Below are 23,671 nucleotides of genomic sequence, written 5' to 3'. Positions count from 1 at the left end.
GGTCAGTTATACTGCAAAACGAAGAAACAAACAAACTCATAGAAAGAGAGATCAGATTTGTGGTTACGGGTTGCAGGGAGGTGGGGAGGTGGCGGGGAACCTGGTCGGATGAATGTAGTCAAAGGTACAAACTTCCAGTTAGAAGATAACTAAGTACTAGGGATGTAATGTTACAACATGATAAATACAATTAACGCTGCTGTATGTTATATATGAAAGTTGTGAAGAGAGTAAAAAGAATTCTCATCACAAGGAAAAAAATTTTTTTTTCTATTTCTTCAATTTTGTATCTATATAAGATGCTGATGTTCACTAAACTTATTGTGGAAATGATTTCATGATGTATGTAAGTCAAGTCATTATGCTGTACACCTTAAACTTATACAGTGCTGTATGTCAATTATATCTCAATAAAATTGGGGGAGTCCCCTGGTAGTCCAGTGGTTAGGACTCTGAGCTTTCATTGCAGAGGTTGCAGGTTCAATCCCTGGTCAGGGAACTAAGATCCTGCAAGCCCCGCAGCCAAAAAATAAATAAATAGATAAAATTGAAAAAAAATTTCTAAAAGTAAGATATTTTTACTGTAGTCACTTAAAACCACTGTCTCCATTCCTAGTTCCCTTACACCCTCAAGACATGGCTGCATGCATTTTTAGATCTAGGTAAAAGGAAGGAAGTTGAGTTGGGGACATATTTAGTTTGGTTTGATGGGATATATTTAGGTGGTTCACAGTCTAGGTGTATAGATAAATGTATAGATAAATATTGCTAGCGGGCTTCCCTGGTGGCGCAGTGGTTGAGAATCTGCCTGCCAATGCAGGGGACACGGGTTCAAGCCCTGGTCTGGGAAGATCCCACATGCCGCGGAGCAACTGGGCCCGTGAACCACAACTACTAAGCCTGCGCGTCTGGAGCCTGTGCTCCGCAACAAGAGACGCCGCGACAGTGAGAGGCCCGCGCACCGCGATGAAGAGTGGCCCCCGCTTGCCACAACTAGAGAGAGCCCTCGTACAGAAACGAAGACCCAACACAGCCAAAATAAATAAATAAAAATTAAAAAATAGTAAATATATATTAAAAATATATATATATTGCTAGCTAACCTAGTGTAGGAAGGGCTGCCAGGAATACTCTCATCACTCACTCTGTCAACTCACCCACTATGGTGGCAAAACATGAAGGTTCAGAGCCAGAGACCATAAACTGATAACAAAGGGTCCCCCAGTGCCTGGCACCAGACATTGGTGGGTGGTGAAGGAGAGACAAGGCCTGAAATTTACATAGCCAAAAGCTGGCCTGTAGAAAATTCTTCCAGTTGTCAGACATGCAAAACAGTATACATGGACTGTTTGGTTCTCATCAATCCCTGATCAACATGGAAGGTCCCTCCTGTCAGGAATGTACATGACATAGTGCATATAATCACAAACACACCATCCATTTTTTTCCTCTTTTTGATGGAACTTGTGCAAAAGAGAATTTATAAGAATTCTTGCATTTACGGGCACAATCTTGTAGCAGTACTAAGAGAGCTAGTACATCCGTGTGTATGTTGTATGTTTTCTGCATCCCCCCAAATGTTGACTTATGAAGATATAAAAAATTAATAATAAGCCATTACAATTAGGACATTGTCAACAAACTGGTTAATGAGCATTATTATTTCAAACAGTATCTAAGATTAGTTATTGCACACACACACGAATAACTTGAAATGCCCTGAGATCCTCTCAGTGCATATATGAAATAAATTTGATAGAGGTTTTCCCAAAGTTAATCATAATTCTAAAAATTTATATGACATTACCAATAATGAATTGAAGCAGAAAGAAACTTTCCTAAACTCTCAATAATATAAAAAATTTTAGTCAACCATTTTAAAAGAAAGACTGAATTATGTTTCTGGTTTTTTTGGCTAGAAAATAGCACAAAATTATTGTCGTATTCAGACACAGCCAAAAAGTGCACAGTCGGCAAATGCAGGGAAAAAGTTTTAGAGAGGTCTGTCAGGTATTTAAATAATAAACATATTATACTATTTTTCTGAATTTTGTGATGTTGTGGTACTTGTCAGCTTTTAAATTGTGATTTGTGATTTATTTTCTCATTCTACGTATTCACACCCATACCTAATTTTGTTTCATTATTTTCTTTCTTTTTCTTGGTAAGAGTTCTCCTTCCTCTCTCCAAAATTGTATAAGGTCCAAGTCCTGCAAATCTTGGCTCTGCTGTCTGTGGCAGAGACACATCTGGACTTTGCAGAGGCCATTATATGAGGAGCCCAGAAAATACAGGGATTACCTTGTGACCAGAAACAGGGCCAATTCATACAGCTGTGCCCTAATAAAACCCCTGATTATTAGCCACTCAGAATAAAGATAAAGATTCGACCTTGAAGGTAGGCGTGACAAAGTTCTGGCCAATGGGATTATGCAACTTCCAGGTTCACATTAAGGAGCAGGGCATGCCCTCTACTCCTCCTTTTCTCCCTTCCTGGGTACTTGAGCGAAGACGTAGTGATGAGTATCTTGGCCCTGTGGACAAGGACAGCACTCTAAAGATGCTGGATCAACCAGGTAGAAGGAGTGTAGGTCTCTAATCCCATGGAACAGCCCTATCAGTCGGCAAGCCAGCTGTGGTCCACTTATAGCCATGTTACTATACGAGAGAGTAATGAAACTTCTGTTTTGTTTAAGCCCCAGTTATTTGGGATCTCCATTTAGGCAGGTGATCTGATATCCTGATACAACTATAATAATAACCCATTACATTTATGGGGCTCTCTATTCTTTGAAAATTCTGGAGTGTCTCTTATCATGAGTAGGTGCTGGTGAGGGGGTGGGGTGGGGAAAGGTCATCACTTAGATGAACCAGGGAGTTGGATGACTTGCTTAGGGGCACACGGGAGACGGGCAGGCTACAGCCAATTCACCGGCGAGGACCAGCCCCGGGTGGAAGCCAGATGTGCGCACAGTGAGCCTGGGTGGTGAGCACACTGGGTGTTTCCGCTCTTAGCATTCAGAAAGAATTTCTCCCTGACTATTCAATTTGCAAACCCCTAGAGTAGGGACAGTTCACATCCTTTCTGTTCTCATCATCTTGTCCTTTTCTATATTTGCTGCAGCACACAGAGAGGGATATAAAATAACGGGAGTGTTTTTGCTTCAAATATAAAGTCTCCCTCCCCACCCCTCACCTCCCAGTTCCCTCCTTTGCTTCCTCCCTCCTTAGTAATTCCATCATTAGGCATGGCTGCGCAGACCACGGCCTGGCGGAGATGTTGGCACTCATGTGAGGTAGACAACTGAGCAGGGTGGCAGCGCTGTGGGGGTCAAGAAATTGGCCACAAACAAGGGAATTGGGCAAATAAGTAAATATAGTATATTGAGGTTAGTGGGAGCCAGGTTCCTCAACTGTCAGAGAAAAGAGTTATAAATATGAAAAACAGGAACTCTAGATGTTGGTTGGAATTGGGGGAATCAGTGTGAACTCAGATAGATGCAAACTCAATTCAATTGTCAAGTGTGTGTGTATGTGTAACTTTGTATATACTATATATATATATATATATATATATATATTATATACTTTTTTTTTTTTAATTCAAGCTCTGTCCATTGAGAACTCCTGGGAGTAGAGACTGCCATTAGAAATAAGTGTATCATTCTCCATTAAAAGGAATCAGGACTCTTGTGATAAGTCTGGAACATCTTTCTGTGCCAGAAGGTAAGAATGTATTCAAAAAATAATGGGGGGCTTCCCTGGCGGCGCAGTGGTTGAGAATCTGCCTGCCAATGCAGGGGACACGGGTTCGAGCCCTGGTCTGGGAAGATCCCACATGCCGTGGAGCAACTGGGCCCGTGAGCCACAATTACTGAGCCTGCGCTTCTGGAGCCTGTGCTCCGCAACAAGAGAGGCCGCGACAGTGAGAGGCCCGCGCATCGCGATGAAGAGTGGCCCCCCCTTGCCACAACTAGAGAAAGCCTTCGCACAGAAACGAAGACCCAACACAACCATAAATTAATTAATTAATTAATTAAAAAACAAAAAACAAAAAAAACCAACTGTGACTTTCTTAGTTTGAAGTATGCATTAAAGCACATTTAAAAAAAAAAAAAATAATAATGGGAACATTTCACAAGAACACAGAAGCCAGCTTGAAGGCACTGCCACTGATCAAATCTGGGATAATCTGAGTGTCAAGACAAATCATAGTAATAATGGATTACAACCCACTGAATGTAATAAGAATCCATGAGTCCATATTGATATAAATAAACAAACAGATAAGGAGAAGAGAAAGCAGCTTCTAACAAGTTAATGCCAACTAATAAATGTAAGAAAAATAATGGAAGTAAAAAGCCACTGTTTGGCAACCATATAGTAATAATTAATTCAAGGAGGAAATTATCAATGGACATTAAAACCATGGGTGAAATTTAGAGAAGGAGTGGAATATTACATAATTTCACAATATCTCCTCACAAGATGCTTATTAATTACAAATGGATATACAGCAGAAACTAACACAACACTGTAAAGCAATTATACTCCAATAAAGATGTTAAAAAGAAAATTACAAATGGATAAAGAGTGACTACTTTACAATAGAGAAGCCTGGCAGACACCACCTTAATAAACGATCAAACTGGGACTTCCCTGGTGGCACAGTGGTTAAGAATCTGCCTGTCAATGCAGGGGACACAGGTTCAAGCCCTGGTCAGGGAAGATCCCACATGCTGCGGAGCAACTAAGCCTGAGCGCCACAACTACTGAGCCTGCGCTCTAGAGCCCATGAGCCACAACTACTGAGCCCACGTGCCACAACTACTGAAGCCCATGCGCCTAGAGGCCATGCTCCGTAACAAGAGAAGCCACTGCAACGAGAAGCCCGCACACCACCGCAACAGAGTAGCCCCGCTCACCGTAGCTAGAGAAAGCCCACGCGCAGCAACAAAGACCCAACGCAGCCAAAAGTAAATAAATAAATGTATTTAAAAAAAAAAGGCACTTCTAAAAATAAATAAATAAATAAATGATCAAACTTAACATCACCAGTAATAGGACAAAGCCATGTCATCATGTTCCACCTAATGGGATGCAGTAAAAGGACCACAGCATCACTTCCGTGCATCACCTGAATCTGATCATGGGAGACATCAGACAAACCTGAATCGAGGGACAGTCTACAAATTAACTGGCCTGTAATATTAAAGAATGTTAAAGGCGGCATAAAGGTCAAGAATGGACTGAGGAAGTCTTCTAGATAGGAGACTAAAGAGACATGATAACTAAATACAACACATGATCCTGGATTGAATCCTTTTGCTATAAAGGTCATTCTAGGGACAGTTGGCAAAACTTAAATGAGGTCTCTGGGCTAAGAGTACATGGTAATTCTTAGTGTGATTCCTGCAACTTTTCTGTGAGTTTTAAATTATTTTTTAAAAACCAAATAAAATAAACACACAACAAAAAACATAACCAGTGTGTCTAGCGAATAAGTCCTTATGCTCTCCAGGCCCAGCTTGCTCACCATTTGTGTGACTTTCCGGAAATCACTTTCTTTTTCTGGGTCTGCTTTTCCTTATTGCAGAATGGGAACTTTGGATGTTAACAAGTAATCACTTGGGTTTTCTAGACCAAACAAAGTAGCAGCCTCTCCCGGGCCAGTTGTAAAGAAAGGACATGTGGTTGAACACAGGGGCTCCGAGGTGCACTCCAGTGGCTCTGTGCCCTCTGCCTCTACCACCCTCGAGGGCAGTCCTGGTGTCTACACAGGCAGGTGGCCCCAGTGCCAGTGCCTGAAGGGCAGGCCCAAAGGAGTATGACACAGAATCACAAATGGCTGCAACTAAGATTCTCACACTTGAGTGAGTGTTCATTGGAATCACCTGCAGATTCCTGGCAAATCCCGTTTCACATGCAGATTCCTGGCAAATCCCCCCTAACACTGACTTAAACCCCTGGGAGTTTGTCTGGCACCATTAGAAGTCTAGAAGTGGACAGACCCAAGCTGATGCAGCTGCACAAACCCTGCCAGGGACTTGGGACTCACGGTCTCTTCACTCCATCAGCCTTTACTTGTTATGCTTGTTGCCTCAGGGTTGCAATATGGCTGCTGCTCTTTGAACAAGCCTGACATACTCTCACCCATGAAGTTTGCATTTGCTTTCCCTCTCCCGGAGTCCACTTCCTTACCTCCTTCAGGACTTTGCTCCAATGTCATCTTCTTAGTAAGTGACTACTAAGGGGGTGACTACAACCCCCCAATCCCTTTCCATCACCACCACCATCAGTACCTAGAACTCCCCGTCTCCCTTCTCTGCTTTATTCTTCTTGGCCATTCACATTGTCATCTGACCCTGCAATAGGTTTTTCTTGTTTAATGTTTTTCTCCCCACCCTAAAATTCAGCACTGTGAAGACAGGGGCTCCTGTCTGTTCTAGTCACTGCTGTATTCCCAGCACTTAGAACAGTACTTGGAATATACGGGTAACAGGTGCTCAATCAATATTTGTTCAATGAAAGAATGTACTTCAGGAGGTGCATTTGAATTCTAGGCAGGAAGAGGATATGGGAAGAGGAGAAATGGGTGTTATCTATAATAGGAAAAGCAAAAACATTTCCAGAAATCCCTAGCCAACTTCCACTTGCATCTCCTCAGCCAAAACCATGCCCCATGGCCACCCATTGGTGCAAGGGAGTCTGGGAATATGAATATTTTTAGTTGGGTGTACTGCCCTCCTTGAACAAAATTGTTTTGTAAGTAAGGAAGAAGGGAAAAATGGATATTGGAAAGGCAACTTGCGGTGTCCACCTCATGGATCTATCCTGGATCTAATCAAGCAGAACCTCTGAGGGTGGTATTTTTGGTGCAGGTGATCTGTTATAAGAAAAATGGCCAGAAAAAAAGGATGAGCCCAGAGCAAATTTTTCTTAAGCCATCCTGGGTGATGAGTACACTGGTTGTGAACATCTGTTTTGTTGACTTCCCAGGGCACACTCCACCCCAACTGCCACCCCCATCAACTTTTTTGAGGAATATCTTTATTTCCACCATCACCACCCCATGTACACATGGGTACTGCAGTAGGATTCTTGGAGGTCTTGTTCATATATCATGTTCCCACCCATCTGACCCAAACCACTGAATTGGAATCACATTCCCATGAAGTTGGCACTGGGACTTCTAAGTCTCTCCGAATGACAGAGTCATGTAAACAGAGAGCTGCTGGCAGGTGTATTTTCTAAGTCACAGACTGGAGCAGCTGAGGAAACAGCATGAACCCCACACAGAAAGTACAGACAGAGAGGGTCTTTGCGGGGTCTGAGTCCCTGGTACTAGGTCGTTCCTGAGAACTGGTTCCGTCCTTGCCCGTGGGGTCCACAGCATGCTTCTGTGTCCTTATTTTGTTCAGGCCAGCTTAAGCGAATCTTTAGTAGTGGCCAAGAGTTCTAACTAACACACACCCAGACCTAGGCATCTGAAAACAGAAAGAAGTGACTCTGGAGGTCAGGTGCCCAGCCTCGGAGGAAGAAGAGAAATATGGCAGTTGCCATATTGACAAGCAAGGGGACCCCAGCCAAGGGTGAGTTCCAGCCCCCTGGCTGGTCCGTGGAACTCTAGAACCGCCTATCTCAGCCACACAAGTGAGCCCACGGCTAACGGGAGGAATGAGTGGTATTAAAATAGGACCTCAAGGTTAAGGGTTTGGAGATTTGGTTTTATTCCCACCACTCTGCCCTTCTATCCCTGGCTTGCACTACTTTTAGAACATGTAGGGTGCCTATTAGTCCTGAGGTGCAGATGCACTAGAGGCACAGAATCAAAAAATACAGGCTTTAGAGTCTGGAAGTCCGGCTTCATCACTAACCCTACGTCTTTAGCCAAGTTAGTTAATTTCCCTAAATTTCATCAGTAATCCAGTGACAATCATTCCCACCTGGGAGGATTAAACGACTACGGGTGTATAAAGTACCTAACAACACCAGGCAAATCCCTCAAGCAGCAGAGCCCTGGAACCCCTTTGGATCTCAGGGCTGGAGCTGGCACAGAGGCAGGAGGCCCCTCCAGGAAAAGCGTCAGTGCCACAGTGGGCACGCGGCCATGCCCTGTGCACCAGGCTAACCTCAGTGCTCTCCCAGGAGTCAGGGCCTCGTGTTTGTTTGTTTTTGGCCGCAGCATGCAGCTTGTGGGATCTTAGTTCCCTGGCCAGGGATCGAACCCGGACCCCTGGCAGTGGAAGCGCCGAGTCCTAGCAACTGGACTGCCAGGGAATTCCTTGGGCTTTGTGTTTTTTAGCAGCAACTACTGCTTATTTCCTGTAAGACTTCCACGCTACAGGGAGCCGACAACTAGAACCCAGAGGGAGGGAAAGAGGCCCTGGGAAGACAGGATAAGGGGAAGCTAGTGTTGAATTATTTTAATTCAGCACCTACCATGTGCCAGTCATATCGATGTGCTTTACACACGTTATTGCCTGTTTTAATCTCTCTTGGCTGATAAACGGAGGAGCAGAAGGGGCAGAGCTGTTAAATGATATTGACAGCTAATCTGGACAGGCAGTTCTGAAATCTGCTAACAGCTCAGAATTAACTGGGAGGGGACCACTAGCTTAGAACACGATCAGCTGCTGCCATAGCTCGGGCACAGACTTCAGACTAGAGCCTGAGCCCTGCCCCCTCCGCCTTGATGCTCAGACGGAGCCCCTTTTATTAAGCAGCCGGTTCTTTTCCCAGGTGCTGATCACTGCAGCTGGGCTCCAAATACTCTTGAACCCCTCTTGGAAAAAACAAGGAAGAGAGAGAAGGGAGAACATAAAAAGAGAAGTAGAAGGAGTCAGAGGGAAGAGAAGGCAGGCAACCAACTCTGTAACGATACTCATTCCTTTATTATCGACTGCATTAATTTGAACAGGGCTGGGGCCTGCAGGTTGCTGGCAGCACTGAGCTGCAGGTGCATTTCAGCTCAACAGAGAGATCTCATCGTAAGCCAAGGAGACAGAGGGTAATGTTTTATATATATATTTATATATTACATATGTCCTGTATCGTCATATGTATAGAGTGACAAGAATGGGCCACAGCATTGTTAACTGTTGTCCTAAATAAAGACCATAGCAACAGACATGGAAATTTGGTCCTAATCAAGGCCCTTACTTTGTCAACCAAGTGTTTGATACATCAAAAGGAAAAGAAGAGAAAGAGAGAGAGACAGCGAGACTGAGATCCAGCCACCGCGGTGGCCCTGTTCCCAGCATATCTTACACTGAGTGTAGAGTGTCCCCTGTGGAGGTAAACACACACACAAACACGCACACACATACACACGTACACAAAACTGCAGGCAGGAGCTCCTCCTCTGACCACACCTTGGGCCCAGCCCTCAGACTGGGTGTGAAGAAGTTGGGTATATTGTGCTATAAGACTGTGAGGGTCAAGTGACCAGACAATGCAGAGTCGATGTGTCCAGGTGATGAACGGGGGTAACACGTGCGGCTTCATCCACAAATGAGAAAGAGGTCAGTGGGAGAGGCTGCTCAGCGCGGGACTGGAGGTCCCTCTGTGCCCAGGCCACCTGGGAAATTTCTACACACTGGTCCTGTCCCAGCCACAGCCGAAGCTCTGATCTGAATCCTGAGTCTCAAATAATCTCCTGGGCTCTGATGAAAAATGTTATTTCCTTGAAGGACAGAAGCAAGTGGCAACTGAGTGGCCCAACCACCTGGTCCCGTAGTTACAGCAGCGATGACAGCATCATTGAATTAAACCAAACCATAGCTCGGTCCTTAGAGCAGAACTTGAACTGTGCAAGAAGCGTTCATTTCCTGACGGAAAGAGAAAAACCAGCTAGTCGGCCCCTACCGCCACCTCCCACACCCCCAATTTCAGGCAGACCTGTCAGTTTTGTGCCTTTCCCCCAGTGACAAAACTCCTCATGTTCTAGGAACTGGAGACTCCATTATTAGGTCGTTTTGAAATTCCAAACCACGTGTTTTCATTCATGATTACCTCTTCACCCTTCCACTAAAATATACAATTAAAAGGTAGGTCAATGAAAATTAACCTCTCTTTTTTTTGGTAGAAATTTACTCGAGATACCTGGAGACATACTGGGTTGTCACAAAGGAAAGTGAGGAGTACTTCCCTAGGGACCAATTTGCACAATGCTGAAGAAAGGGTCAGTCTTGTCAACAAAACAGTGCCCAACAAACGTGATTCAGAAACAGGGGTAACGGGCAGAGTTGGCAGGTTGCGCCTGGGCCTCCATCTCCTGTGCTCAGTGAGGGGGAAAAGCAACAGATTCTGTGATACCTTTGTTTAGCCAGAGGGAGAAGGATACTGACCCCTTCCACTGTGAACGGGGATCCAGGCAGCCGCAAGGAAAACGATGAAAGCAGGAAGGAGCAGCCTCTCAAAGACGGGGAGTTGGCCTGATGGCTTGTCGGCCAAGGTTAGTTCTCCGAGGGGACAGAAACAAAGGGCCGTCCCTCGATGACTGTCCACATTGTCTCTATTACTGTTCCATTTCCTGAAGGTCCCAAGGAAGCAGCAACTGGTGGGTTCACAATTCGTGTCCACGGGTTGGGAAGGCGGGCCAGAAGCAGAGTTTGGGAAGCCACGAGTTCTTGCCAAAGCTGAAGAGCATGCGCTGTGTCGCTGAGATCACTGGAGTCCTTGAAAAGGAGCCCAAGAAACCGAAAGAGGTTGTTTGCGACCCAGAACGTGGAGAGCGGGCTCTCTCCGCCGGAAGCACAGGCTCAACACCATCAGGATGGGCGTCTCTTGTCCTCGGTGGACACCTAGCGTTTTTCTAGTCCCGGAAAGTGCTCAGGAGCTGCTCACCGGCAGTGCAGGAGGAGAAGGGAGATTACGGAGCGCGCTGGGTAGAAAAAGCACTCTCTTCTCAGGCACCGCCGCCCTCCCTTCTGGGGGCAACTGACAGGGAGGAGCATGAGGTCTGATTGGGGCGGGGCGGGGCGGGGGGGTCTAAAGTCAGAAGAAAGGAGGCTGTGCGGCGACCATGGCAAGCTCAGGCGAGGGCACCTCTCCCGCAAGAACTGAGCTCCGCGAATAAATAACATTAATTAAATAAAGGAGGCTAAGAGCCAGCAGAGGCACGGTCTGCCAGATCCTCACCCCGCACACATATGCACATGCGCACACACACACGCACGCACGCACGCACGCAACCGAGCGGCAGGCGAGATGATCCAGGGTTGGTTGCCCCGTCCGGGGGGTCTGGGGGATGGGCAACCCGACTGAAGGTTGTCACTCGTGGTCTAGCGCTGTCGAGGGGAGCAGAGCAGCGGCGGCCAGCGAGCCGTGTGCAGTGGGAGGTGGAGGCCGCTGAGGACTCTGGCACCTGCGGGGGATGGGGATGATGTGGGCGAGAGGGGAGGGTGGGGAAGTGCAGGAAACAGAAAAGTGAGGACTTTCCTTTCCCTCATCCTGTCGCTGTAGGAACTTGGCCCCCACAGCCCCAGTTTCCACTCTCCCTTCATGCCCTTGGGGTACAACCCAAACCCTCCTCAGCCTCAACCAGCCCATGGGGTTTCCATCCCTTCTAAGTCCATTGCCCACTCTGACCGTGATGGTACTGACCAGGATCTGGACTTTCGGACTTTAGATGTGGAAGGTCTTTCCAGAAAGCTGTCCAACCGCATGAGCCTCTCCATGTGTAATGCACGGGGGTCTTGTTCTTGATCATGAGAGAATTCCATCTCAAAGACCGCTGGAGGGGACACATCCAACTCCAGAAACATGATGTTCTCAGCCTGTGGTGGGAATATCAAGCCAGACCTGAGCACTGGCCCTGACGCCTGTATCTTCCAGGCACTTGGGAAGTAATGGGAGTAGCAGGGTGATGAGGCAGGTAGAGGAAGCAGAGGTTGTGAGCATCACCTCCCTTGGGCGCTCTCTCCCCTCCCCCGCTTCTACTTCCCAGCTTCTTACCCTATACCTGGGGTGTGACCCCATTGCCATGGCAACCCGAGCATACTGGCTGATAGGCCTCTTGTAGCCCACTGCAGATGTTGGCCGCTTCTTCATTTGGCTGCTACTGCTGTAGGGAAGAGGCTATATTTAACTCTGTTTCCTCCGAACACAAAGGGAAAATGATATCATGATGGGTTAAGCATCATTCAGGTAGTCAGTAGGCCCTGCAGACTGCAGGTTCTGGAATTTTCTTCTCTTTGCTCTAATACAACCTGACAACTCGAAATAGTATAACACAAGGAGACACATATGTCTTCACTCTTGTTGCTTCATGCATCGTTGGTGGGAATATAAAATGATGCAGTCACTTTGGAAACAGTTTGGCAGTTTTTCAAAAAGTTATACATAGAGTTGCCATATGACCTAGTACTTCCACTACTAGATACATATAATCAAGAGAACTGAAATCATACCCACACAAAAACTTGTATATAAACGTTCATAGAAGCATTATTCATAATAGCCAAAAAGTAGAAATAACCCCAATGACCATCGACTTATGAATAAACAAACAAAATGTGGAATATCATAGAATGGAATATTATTTGGCAACAAAAAGGAATGAAGGACTGATGCATGCTACAAGGTGGATGAAACTTGAAAACGTTTTGCCAAGTGAAAGAAGGCAGACACAAAAGACCACATGTGATATGATTCCATTTATATCAAGTATCTGGAATAGGCAAGTCCATGGTGACAGAAAGTAGATTGGTGGTTTCCTAGGGATGGGGACACCGGGGAGAATGGGGAGTGACAGCTAATGGGTTTGGGGTTTCTTTCTGGAGTGATGAAAATGTTCTGGAATTAGATAGTGGTAATGTTATACAACTCTGAATATACTAAAATCCACTGAATTATACCCTTTAAAATGGTGAATTTTATGATATGTGAATTACATCTCAATAAAGGTATCATTTATAAAACATACAAAACAAAACTCAGGCTTGGCTTTTTTTGTTTGTTTTTTTGGCTGTGTATCACGGTCTGCGGGATCTCAGTTCCCCGACCAGGGACTGAGTGCTGAAGGCACCGAACCCTAACCACTAGACCACCAGGGAACTCCCAGGCTTGGCTTTTAAAAAGTGCATATTCTTTGACCCAAATTCCCACTCCTAGGAATTTCCCTAAGGAAATAATCAGAGATAGGGACAATTTATAAGCAGAGATGTTTGCTGCAATATTATTTACAAATGCAAACAATTAGAAACAACCCAAATGTGCACCAATAGGGACCAGTTTATTATTCAGCCAAGTGAAGGAATATTATGTAGTCATTTAAATTGTCTTATGGCTCTATGTAGACATGAAAAGATTTCCACAACATATTAAATAAAAAAGCAAATAAAAAGATGAAGTTTTTTTGTTTTGTTTTTAAAGAAGTGTGTGTACGTGCGTGGATGCTTAGAAAAAAGTCTGGATATTCAACAAAATGTTAACAATGATTGTCTTTGGATGGAGTGATTATGGGTGATTTTTATTATCTTTATGCCTTTCTGCAATATCTAAATTTTTTACAATGTATTGTTAATTTTATATCTAATAAATTATTTCAAATACTCAGAAAAGCATAGAAAATAAGATATATCTGTTCGCTTATCATCCAGCTTTGTCAAATCTTAACATTTTATTATACTTAACACCAAATCTTTAAGAAATAAAATGTAGACACAGTTTTTAAGACTCCATCTCTTTCCTTCTCCAGAATTAATCACTCTCTTGAGTTTTGTGCTTATCAATGTCAGGCATATTTTTATACTTATTTATATATGTGGATATTCATAAACAATATATATGGTATCTGTATGCCTATTTCTAAATTTTGTACTGTATGGTATACATACTATATTGTTTTGTGTCCAACAAACATGTCTTTTATATTTATCTATGCTGCTCTAGATTAGATGATTAAAGTTTAACTATATTGACTATCTTAAGGTTTCAATATAGCATTTTATATGTTTTATATATATATGTTTTTTATACATTCTCTTGTTGATAGACATCTAGTTCAATTCCTTTTTCTCTCTCCCTTTCTATTTAACACAGTGCTGTTGTGAAGAGTTCTGTATAGGTATCTTGAAGTACATATTCAAGTTTCCCTGGGGTATATACCCAGGAATGGAATGGTTCCAATGTGCATTTTCAGCTTTACCAAATTGCCAAATTGCTTTTCAAAGTGGCTATATACCTACGAGAAAGTTCCCATTGCTCTATATCCTGGCCAACTCATGGTATGTTAAGACTTTCTACTCTCAGTAACTTAATGAGTGTGAGGTATTTTATTATTCAAAACAAACAAAGATAGGAAAGAAAACAAGTTATTTCCACTAAAAAACATAATACAGGGTTTGGAGTGAGGTAGATCTGAGTTTGAATGTTGGCTCTACCCCTTACAACTTTGTTACCTTGGGAAGTGGCTTATTATCTCTGAGCCTCAGATATCTCACCGCTATCCTACAGAATTGCTGAGATTAAACAAGATAAGCACTTAGCACAGTACACCACAAGGGCTCAACACATGGCAGTTGTGATGATTATTAATTCTCAATTCCACTTGCTAATTTCAAACAGGGATACAGATGAGCAACGAAAAAAGCCAAAAGGCAGACAGAAGACAGAAGAGACGAGACAGGCTGAGTAATTCAGAGATAGGACATTCTGTCCTTGAAAAGGAGAACAAGCCGTGCAGGCGCCGACGGAACAATGCCCGCCTTCTGCCACAGAGAGTAACGAGAACCACATTCCCAGGAGTTTTTTTACCAAGTGCATATAAAAGAGTGCTGGATCCCACTTAGGGTCCCCGCCGACCCCTCTTCAGAGATGAAAACAAGGAAGATGAGGCTGTAGAAGCCCCAGCTGGTTTTGCTATGGACCCTCTGGAAGGTGGGCGGGCTGTGCATGCGGAGAGTGGCAGCACCGCGGGAGGGGAGTGGGAAAATCAGTAAAATAACAACTTATCATTTATAAGGTGCATCTGTGCATCCCATTTGAACTTTACAACCTCCTGAGGTGCAGACAGGGCAGACAAGGAGACTGAGGCTCAGAAAAGCGAAAGCGGTTTTGTGTCCAAGATCATACAATTAGGAAGAGACTCGGAATTGAGTCTTCCCAGATACTCCTTTTAGGATGCCACGCTGTCTTTCAGGAGCGCACACAGAACAGCCTGGGCCTGAGTGTGCCTTGAAGGCTGCAGGCTCTGGGAACAGGACAGGGGGACAGGGCTGGGTGAGCAGAGCAGTGGATCAGTGTGAACTGGCAGCCTGACCCAATAAAGATGCCAGGGCTATTCTGGGTGGCAGGTGGGAAGAAGGGGGTGGGGGAGGGGAGTCTGTAATTGGGACACCAAGCTTCCCATCTACTCTCTCCTCTGCCTCAGGCCTACATTCCACGATTGATCCCTCTGTAGTAAGCAGGTTGTGGCTGACAGCCCAGAGTGGACGCCTGGCTCTGCAAGTATCCACCCCTCTTGAAAGAAACGCACAACAGCTATCCTGTGCGTCGTAGAGCCTCAGAGTTCTCTTACGACCCTCCCTCCACATAGCTTCTATCACGAGATTATATATATTTTCCTCTTAATACTAAAAAGTTCTCTCTCAGTCCCATCTCAGAGGCTGACCCCAATCTCATTACCAGCTCTGTTTGCTCACCACCTTTCTCCCCTCCTGTTCTGAAAACCGGCAGCCAACATCATAGGGTGTGTTTTCCTTCTAGGTCCTTTACGAGTACCTGACACAGCAAATCTGACTGTTCTCCATGTCTGGATCCCTCCTTCCCTGCACGTTAGCTGTCCACCTTGTAACATCCCCCTGCATGTCTGAACTCCCACTCCTCTTCTCAGTTCCCCTTCACATGGCACACGGCCTGCCTGGGCAGGCAAAAACTTCTCCCTGTTTCAGATTCTTTTTCAGCTGTCACGGGCCTGTGAATGAATCTAGGGACTCAACTCAGAGCTGAGCATGTTCTGACTGAGGTAAACTTTGCCTCTGAAAGGAAACCAGTTTAACTTTCTATCCTGATTCTATTTAGAGCAAGGAATGCTCTCTCTCTCTAAATTTGGAGGCAGCCTGATTTAAAGATCAAAATCTAGAACAAAAGCAACAAACCAAACTGTCCTTCTGTGGCACTTGTAAGGCATGACGGCAAACTGGTTTCTCTGGAGTGCCCACAGTTATCGTACTGGCTTACTGGTACTACTGCAGCCATTTATGGATCACCTCCTCTGTGCCAGGTACTGGCCTGGCACGCCCTCCACCCCACCTCCAACACGCGCCACACACATTATCTCACTGCAATCTTGATAATCCTGCAGGGATTTTTTTTTTTTTAATTTTATTATCCCGACTTTGCAGGTGACAAAACTTGGATTCAGAGAGGTTAAAAAAACCTTCTCAAGGCAGAGCAGGGACTAGAATTCAGAACGTTCTAAATCCAAAATCCAGTCTCTTTCCACTGCACCATGATACTTTGAAAAGAATCTAGGATAGCAGGGATTGCAAAAGGTAAATGGCTAAAGTTACAAATAGAATTTTGTGAACTGTAAACCATGGGCTACAGACATTGCCAAATATACAACCCTTAGAAGACAGTTTTGTATAAACACAATTAAAAATGAGGTCCATGATGAGTAACCAAAAATAAAAGGTCGTATTTGTAAAATAGTTATGGTTAGAGCTGGCTGCAGAAATGTGTTTTGTGAAGTAACTTTAACACAAAATTGTTTGTGATTGTGGAAGGGACCTCACCTGAAGTTATTGTGTATCAACTAGCAGTGGCCCAGAGATAGTGGAGGAAAAAGAAAAAGGGACAGACTTCCAAAATAAGTTGATAGAGAGTGTGTTTCAAGAGCTCCCCGACAATAACTCCTTGTTTTAAAGAGAGGCGCGGGGAAGAGTGTGTGGGGTAAATGCTTGCAGCTAGTGGAAGAGGGGAAACGTTTTTCCAGCAAAAGCTTTCTAAAGGGACGGTATGACTTTAGGTAATTTCTTTCCAACAATGCTTTTTTCCTCTCCTTTTGAGCAGCCTTCAGTGTTCTAATTCCCAGAACACCACAGGCCAAACTGAAGCAAAATATTCCACACTTGAATTGAGCAAATGGGACAATGCCTTGATTAGTTAAATATGCTTTGGGAAGAAAGAGGTTTTTCAGCCCTGATTAAGTTATGTTGCAAACAGTGGGACCCAATCCTCCCAGAGAGGCAGCTTGTTCTACAGTCTCAGTCCACAGGGCGCCCCGAAATGCGGGAAGCTGCGTCCGTCCAAGGACCTGGCCACCCTCAGCCTTCCGCTGTGAAAGGAGGGGCTTGGGGCAAAAGATCTCAGAGATCCAGGCCAGTGACTCTTACACCGTGATGCTACCCTGGGGCTCTCTGTGCTGAGTCACTATCGTACTTGGGAATTCCAATTAGGAGGGAATTGTTTTTACTTTATTTTAACCACCAACTGCTGCTATACAAAAGTAATTTTTAAAAAAATGAATTTATTGGGATTGAATTTATTTTAAAATGAATTTATTGAGCTGTCAGAGCTTGAGGATTTTTGGCTGCACCGTGCGGCGTGTGGGATCTTAGTTCCCACACCAGGGATCAAAGCCGTGCCCCCTGCAGTGGAAGCCCAGAGTCTTAACCACTGGACCGCCAGGGAAGTCCCATTAGAAAGTAATTTTAAAATTTTGTTCTGTATAAAAACTTCCTAGATCTATTATTATTTTTCTCTTTTTTTTTTTGTAATTTATTTATTTATTTATCTATTTTTGGCTGTGTTGAGTCTTCTTTGCTGCGTGTGGGCTTTCTCTAGTTGCGGCGAGCGGGGGCTACTCTTCTTTGTAGTACGTGGGCTTCTCATTGCGGTGGCTCCTCTTGTTGCGGAGCACGGGGTCTAGGCGAGTGGGCTTCAGTAGTTGTGGCACAAGGACTCAGTAGTTGTGGCTCGCGGGCTCTAGAGCACAGGCTCAGTAGTCGTGGCGCACGGGCTTAGTTGTTCCGCGGCATGTGGGATCTTCCCAGACCAGGGCTCAAACCTGTGTCCTCTGCATTGGCAGGCAGATTCTTAACCACTGCGCCACCAGGGAAGCCCTATTATTACTTTTCTTTTGTATTTTTGTGATATTTTTTTAAGTTCTGAGATAAATATTATTTACTGCAGTTATCAGACAATGGACAAGTGACATTAGAAAAAAGAAAATAATTTGTAGTAGTAATTCAGAATAGCATGTAGTTGACTACCTGGTATTTATTAATGTCTTTTTGAAGTAATTTATTTATTGGAATTTTTCTTAAAGAAATCTATAATACCTGTTTATATCAACCGTATTTAAGTACAGTGGAGAACACTGGGATGTCACAATTGCCTTAATACCTTTTACCCTTACCCAGATATATTTTGATATTTTCTACACAAAATATATATTCTCTGTATTCTGAGGAGGTACATATATATTCTGTATAAAACAGCATGTTTAAGTTGTGAATATACTTAACCATAATTTTGAAAAAGCTTGTAAATGTATTTATATCTTTACAATTTTAATATAAAATTTTAAGGGAACACAGTCCATTTGGGATCCAGTTAGAAGCGCTGCTAATAGAGATGTACAAATGCAGGCTGGGGAGCAACTGTGTGCAGATTTAAGTCAAAGGGGTATGTATGTCTGGACCAGTTCTTCCCGAAGAGTTATGGGAAAGAAAACACTATAGCGTAAGCTAAAGCCCACTGCCTGCTTTGAGCCCTTTTTTGTTGTTTTTTTGGTTTTTGTTTGTTTCTTTGTTGTTTTGGCCTCCTCGTGGCACGTGGGATCTTAATTCCCTGACTAGGAATGAACCCCGTGCTCCCTGCAGTGGAAGTGTGGAGTCCCAACCACTGGACCGCCAGGGAATTCCCCACAAGCAGCTTCTGAGGAAAGAGCCGAACTCTTAGGCTTCCTAATGGCAAAGAAAACACTGAATCTTTCTCTCTTTGCATTACTTTCCAAGAGCAAGAAGGATGGTGGGGGGAATCAGAAGAGAAAGGAAAGGTGGGAAAAGAACATCACAGGCAGCTCCCTCCGCCCAGAAAGGTTCTGGTTCTGAGGCCCAGAAAAGAGCATGTAGAGAGCACAAATTCACCTTTAAAGCAAAGAGAGGGATAAGAGGCTAGGAAAGGCAATAGCTCAACAGTAAGCAAAGATACCAATCTATATTTTGGAGGACTTCTTTCTTTTTAAAAGTTGTTACTGGTATCTACTCTAAAAATTATTTAACGTGCTATTTTAAGATAGCTGTTTTATTTTTAAAAATCTGTGAATGCTTTTTCAGTGTATGCAAACCATTTTATTTTTGCAAAAAAAAAAGAGAAAGAGAAGTTATTTAAAAGGTTTTTTAATTTAAAAGTTATTCGAGTAAAAGGAAGAAAGTAAACTTAAAAAAAAAACAGAACAAAGAATGGAAATTCGGGGGGCTTCCCTGGGGGTGCAGTGGTTGAGAATCTGCCTGCCAATGCAGGGAACACGGGTTCGAGCCCTGGTCTGGGAAGATCCCACATGCGGTGGAGCAACTAGGCCCATGAGCCACAATTACTGAGCCTGCGCATCTGGAGCATGTGCTCCGCAAGAGAGGCCACGATAGTGAGAGGCCCGCGCACCGCGATGAAGAGTGGCCCCCGCTCGCCGCAACTAGAGAAAGCCCTCGCACAGAAACGAAGACCCAACACAGCCAAAAATAAATAAATTAATAATAAAAATTAAAAAAAAGAATTCCTGATGGTGTGGCATCAGCATCAGCATGAAAATTAAAAAAAAATAAAAAAAGAATGGAAATTCATAAACATTAAGCAGAAAGCTTATCTTAGCTTCAGGCAAAGCACCCATCATGCTTTGAAGTCTGGATTGTGTGCTTAGGTGGTCAAGAAAAAATTGCAGGGACAATGTTTTGAGAAATGAATAAACTCCTCTGAAGCATGAAATTTTCAAAACTCAAATCAAGATCCATTCTCAGTTCCAGATTAAAGGAGATGGAACAGGCATGACAATTAAGTGCAATGTACCATCGCAGGTGAGCCGGTGGGGGAATTGCTGTAAAGGACATTACTGAGGTAACAGAATTTCCTGAATTTGATCACTGCACTGTGGTTATGTAAGAGAATGTCCTCACTCTTAGGAAATATGGGTAAAGGGTTGACTGTCTGCAACTTAATCTCAAATGGTTGAGGGGAGGGGATTAATAAAGCAAGATGTGGCAAGATGCTAACAACCAGGGAGTTTGGGTGAAGGGTAAACGGGAATTCTTTGTACTATTCTTGCTTTTCAAAATAATTAAAAAATTTTTAAAAACGCACAGCTTCTCTCATCCCATCTCTATCCAATGTAAAGAAATTCCTCCACCTACAAACTTTAAACTCAAGAACTCTGTAAGCACAAAATAACTCTACAAAGCAGAAGCCTCACCAGCATCTTCCTCCAGCAGATGGTGCTGGAGTAGTAGTTTTTGAACCTAGCTTCCTGTAGAATCAGCTGGAAGCCTTGAAAAAAAATTTTTTTAAGTCCTGGGATCCATGCAAGACCCTTTAAATCAGACTCCCTGGAGCCCAGCTCACAGGTGATTCTAGTTGCAGCCAGGTGGAGAACTTCTGCATTAGATGGTGTACTACTGCAGGCCTCCACTTCGATTGGAAAGGTGGATTTAAATCCAAACTGATGCCATTGAAAAGTCCTTTACTCATGAACTTGCCACTTACAAACTTGTGTAGTGTTGCCTTGCGTAGGATCAGCCCTTCAGAAAGTAGACAAATTAAGTAGGCATCTGTTGCTCCAGTGAGAAGCTGTAGACCTCTACAGCTAGCTTTCCACCCCAGCTTTGGGGAGACTCCTGCCCTATCTTGGCATTAATATTCCTACGATAGATACAGCAAAGAATCTCTAGGGAAGTGCATTGGTGTCAGGCCTCCTGAGCACCTCTGTACACAGATTTTCAATGAAGGGACAGTGGTCCAGCTGGGTGAGGTAGCCACTCTGCTGGGTTTGAATATCCAGTCTTGTTCTTCATGGCCACCAGCAGAGGGAAATGCACACCTAGAGCTAAATGCGCTTAGCGCTGTTACCTAAGAGCTAGGATGTGGAAGCAGGTGGAAATGCTGAATCACTCAGCTGAGAGAGGCTACAGAGACCTCACATCTCTATCATTTCTTGATCTGATTACTTTTCTGTATTCCCCACTGGACTGTGAGCTCTGACTGTGTCTGATTTACCTTCCATCTGCAGAGTCTCCTACAGTGTCCAACACGTAGTTAGTGCTTGGCAATATTATCTGTTGTTGCTGTTTCTGGCATCTGACAAATGAATACTCACCAGACCAGCCAAATGTTAGCCAGCTAGTATTTTCTGCATCCCAGACCAATGAGACACTGTACTTGACACTCCTTCCTTCATGGAGACCCCAGCATTAGGTCCTGGGAAACCCATCGTCCATCTGCATCCTTCCCAGCCCTCCCCCATCCACTCAAACCTCCGTCTCCCCCAGGCCCCTGGCCACCCCGGGCCGGGGGTGAGCTGGCGAGTCCCCAGGCCCAGACAACGGGTGAAAGACTCACGCTCCACCGGGCATGAGGGGCTGGAACTTCCACTGCTCCTCCTCACAGTCTAGGAAAAGCCGGTTCATGATCTTGTTCTTTTCCTCAGGGGGGATGAAGTTCTCAATGATTAGGTACCTGGGAGCAGGAATGAGGTAGAGAGGGGACCACATGAGACCACACAGTGTCTATGAAGGTCGAAGGATGAGAAGAAAGAAGCAAAGGGGCAGAGGGAACAGAGACGGTGGAAAAACCAAAAAGTCGGGGGGAGGGAATCCCTAGAGAAATAATAGAGCTTGAAAATCACAGTTTCTAATGCAAAGATTATAGACTCAGGGCCTTAGGAGTTACTCCCGGGCAGCACCCGGCATGCACTTTGTGGGGTTCATCAAATGCAGGCCGAGGAGAGGAAGGAGGAAACAGGAGGTAGAGGAAACTCCAATGGGGCCCTCCCCCATCCCTCAGATACATTCTATTCCTAAGGTACGTGGACATGGGTGAGGAGACAGTTGGAAGGAAGCCTTCAGGAAAGAGAGGAGCCTGTCAGGGAGAGGCCCAGGGCCTGCGGGATGGCTGTGAGAGCCCCAGATGGAAAGAGGAGGGGCCCTACTTGAGCTTGAGCTCCCGGGTCTGCTCATTCTGTGCCTCTTCCAGGTCCTGCCGCACGCGGATGTACTCATCGTGCTGGTCCTGGATCTCCGCCTTCACCGCCTGCAGCTTGGCGTAGAGCTGGGTGGGGACAGGTGCAGCTCAGAGGCTGTGCAGCGTGGCAACCAATGTGGCTCTGCTCACCCAGCCTGGGTCCCGACGGCTGCAGGCTCAGGGTCCACCAGCTCAGTCCAGGATGAGCCCAGGGCCCACCTCTGAAGCTACCTCCTGCCCCACCATCCATCGGAACGGGTTATTCTAACGGCTGCCCTGTCCCTCCCACACTGTGGCCTGTTAACGTGCTCTCTCAGCTTCTGTCCACATCGTGCAATGTTCAAATTTGAAGGGACCCGAGGGACCTTCTGGTCCAACACCCCCTTTTATAGGTGAGGAAACTCAGGCACAGACTTGCTCAAGGTCATACAACGAGGTAACAGAAGAGCCAGAATCAGGACGCGAGTATCAGGACTGCCGTCCAGGGTTCAGGGAAGGAAGGGAGCCTCAGCCAGTTTGGAAGGTGACCCATCCTACTCCTGCCTCTCCAGCGACTCTTAAAAGTAGGGGTGCGGAGGGCAGCTCCAACCTTCCTGTCCCACTCCTAACCCACTGAAAGGTGTGTCCCTGGAAACTGCCACTGCAGCCGGGCCTCTGCCTGGCCTGCTCTGGGGCAGCCGCCTCAGCAATCTAAGGGCTCTCCGGGTTCTTCGCAGAATCCAGACTGGAATTTGCCGCTTCCTGCCCTACGCCCTCAGCTCATGCACACGCCTTTCCCTGGCCATGGACTCTGCAGGGTCCTGGCGGCCAATACTCTCATCCCTGGAGAGCCCTGTGCTCCCTCTCTGAGCTCTCCCAGGCTCCAGTCTCCTCAGGTTTCCCCACCACTCCCCTGGCCTGCTCTGTGCCTGCTTATCCAAACTGTGACCCACTGGTGACACCAGAGTAAAGGGGGAAGTTACCCAGGACCACGAGGATGGCAACCCTGGAGAGTGGAAGTAAAAGTGTTCCCAGCCTATCAGGCCCCTCCTGGCCCAGGAGCAAAGGCTCTATTCCACCCCAACCAGACCCCCGCCTCCTCCCGCTCCTCACCCCAGCACCCACGCAGTGTAACTCAGGGGGTCGGCAGTTCAAGCAAAGTGGGGAGGGGTCGCTAAAGCACACTCCCCTTGGGCAGGTGACGTCTCGGGCAGAGGCTGCCAGGCCCTTACACACCTTGACCCAGTTCGGTGTGGCATCTCACCTTCTTGAGTTTCTTGGTTTTGACCTCCACCTCCTGCTGCAGGGACGTGTAGGTGCCCCGGAGCTCCATGGTCTCCTCGTCTCGGAGCATCATCTCCTGCTGCATTTCCCGTTCGCGGCGTTTCTAGGCCAGGGCAGGGCACGGGACTCAGTGGAGCGGCACGTACTGGGGAAGCCCCAGGGAGCTCTGCCTAGCACGGAACCTGGCTTCGTCATGACCACAGGGGCCAGGAGGGAGCAGGGAGCACCC

The 23,671-nt window shown here is 45.5% G+C and overlaps 1 protein-coding gene across 3 annotated transcripts in view; it reads right to left on the bottom strand.

The window, feature by feature from the left end:
- Positions 1-8,884: 8,884 nt before the first annotated feature.
- Positions 8,885-23,671, bottom strand: part of KIF3C (kinesin family member 3C) — a 34,217-nt gene continuing 19,430 nt past the window's right edge. Inside the window, exons 3-9 of one of the 3 annotated variants that reach the window (XR_009497083.1) lie at positions 23,423-23,545; positions 22,148-22,266; positions 21,559-21,675; positions 11,959-12,067; positions 11,608-11,780; positions 10,350-11,368; positions 8,885-9,830 (exon numbers count right to left, since the gene is read on the bottom strand). Coding sequence is in view for 2 of the 3 variants with exons in the window: in XM_059893445.1 (XP_059749428.1) it covers positions 11,275-11,368; positions 11,608-11,780; positions 11,959-12,067; positions 21,559-21,675; positions 22,148-22,266; positions 23,423-23,545 (735 nt within the window). In the remaining variant the exon portion in view is untranslated. Of the gene's footprint in view, positions 11,369-11,607; positions 11,781-11,958; positions 12,068-21,558; positions 21,676-22,147; positions 22,267-23,422; positions 23,546-23,671 lie in introns of all 3 variants that reach the window. The other 2 variants (XM_059893446.1, XM_059893445.1) reach the window with 2 other exon arrangements.

This window comes from Balaenoptera ricei, chromosome 13, assembly GCF_028023285.1.
Source record: "Balaenoptera ricei isolate mBalRic1 chromosome 13, mBalRic1.hap2, whole genome shotgun sequence".
Classification (NCBI taxonomy): Eukaryota; Metazoa; Chordata; class Mammalia; order Artiodactyla; family Balaenopteridae; genus Balaenoptera; species Balaenoptera ricei.
This window is presented reverse-complemented; position numbering and strand designations above follow the sequence as displayed.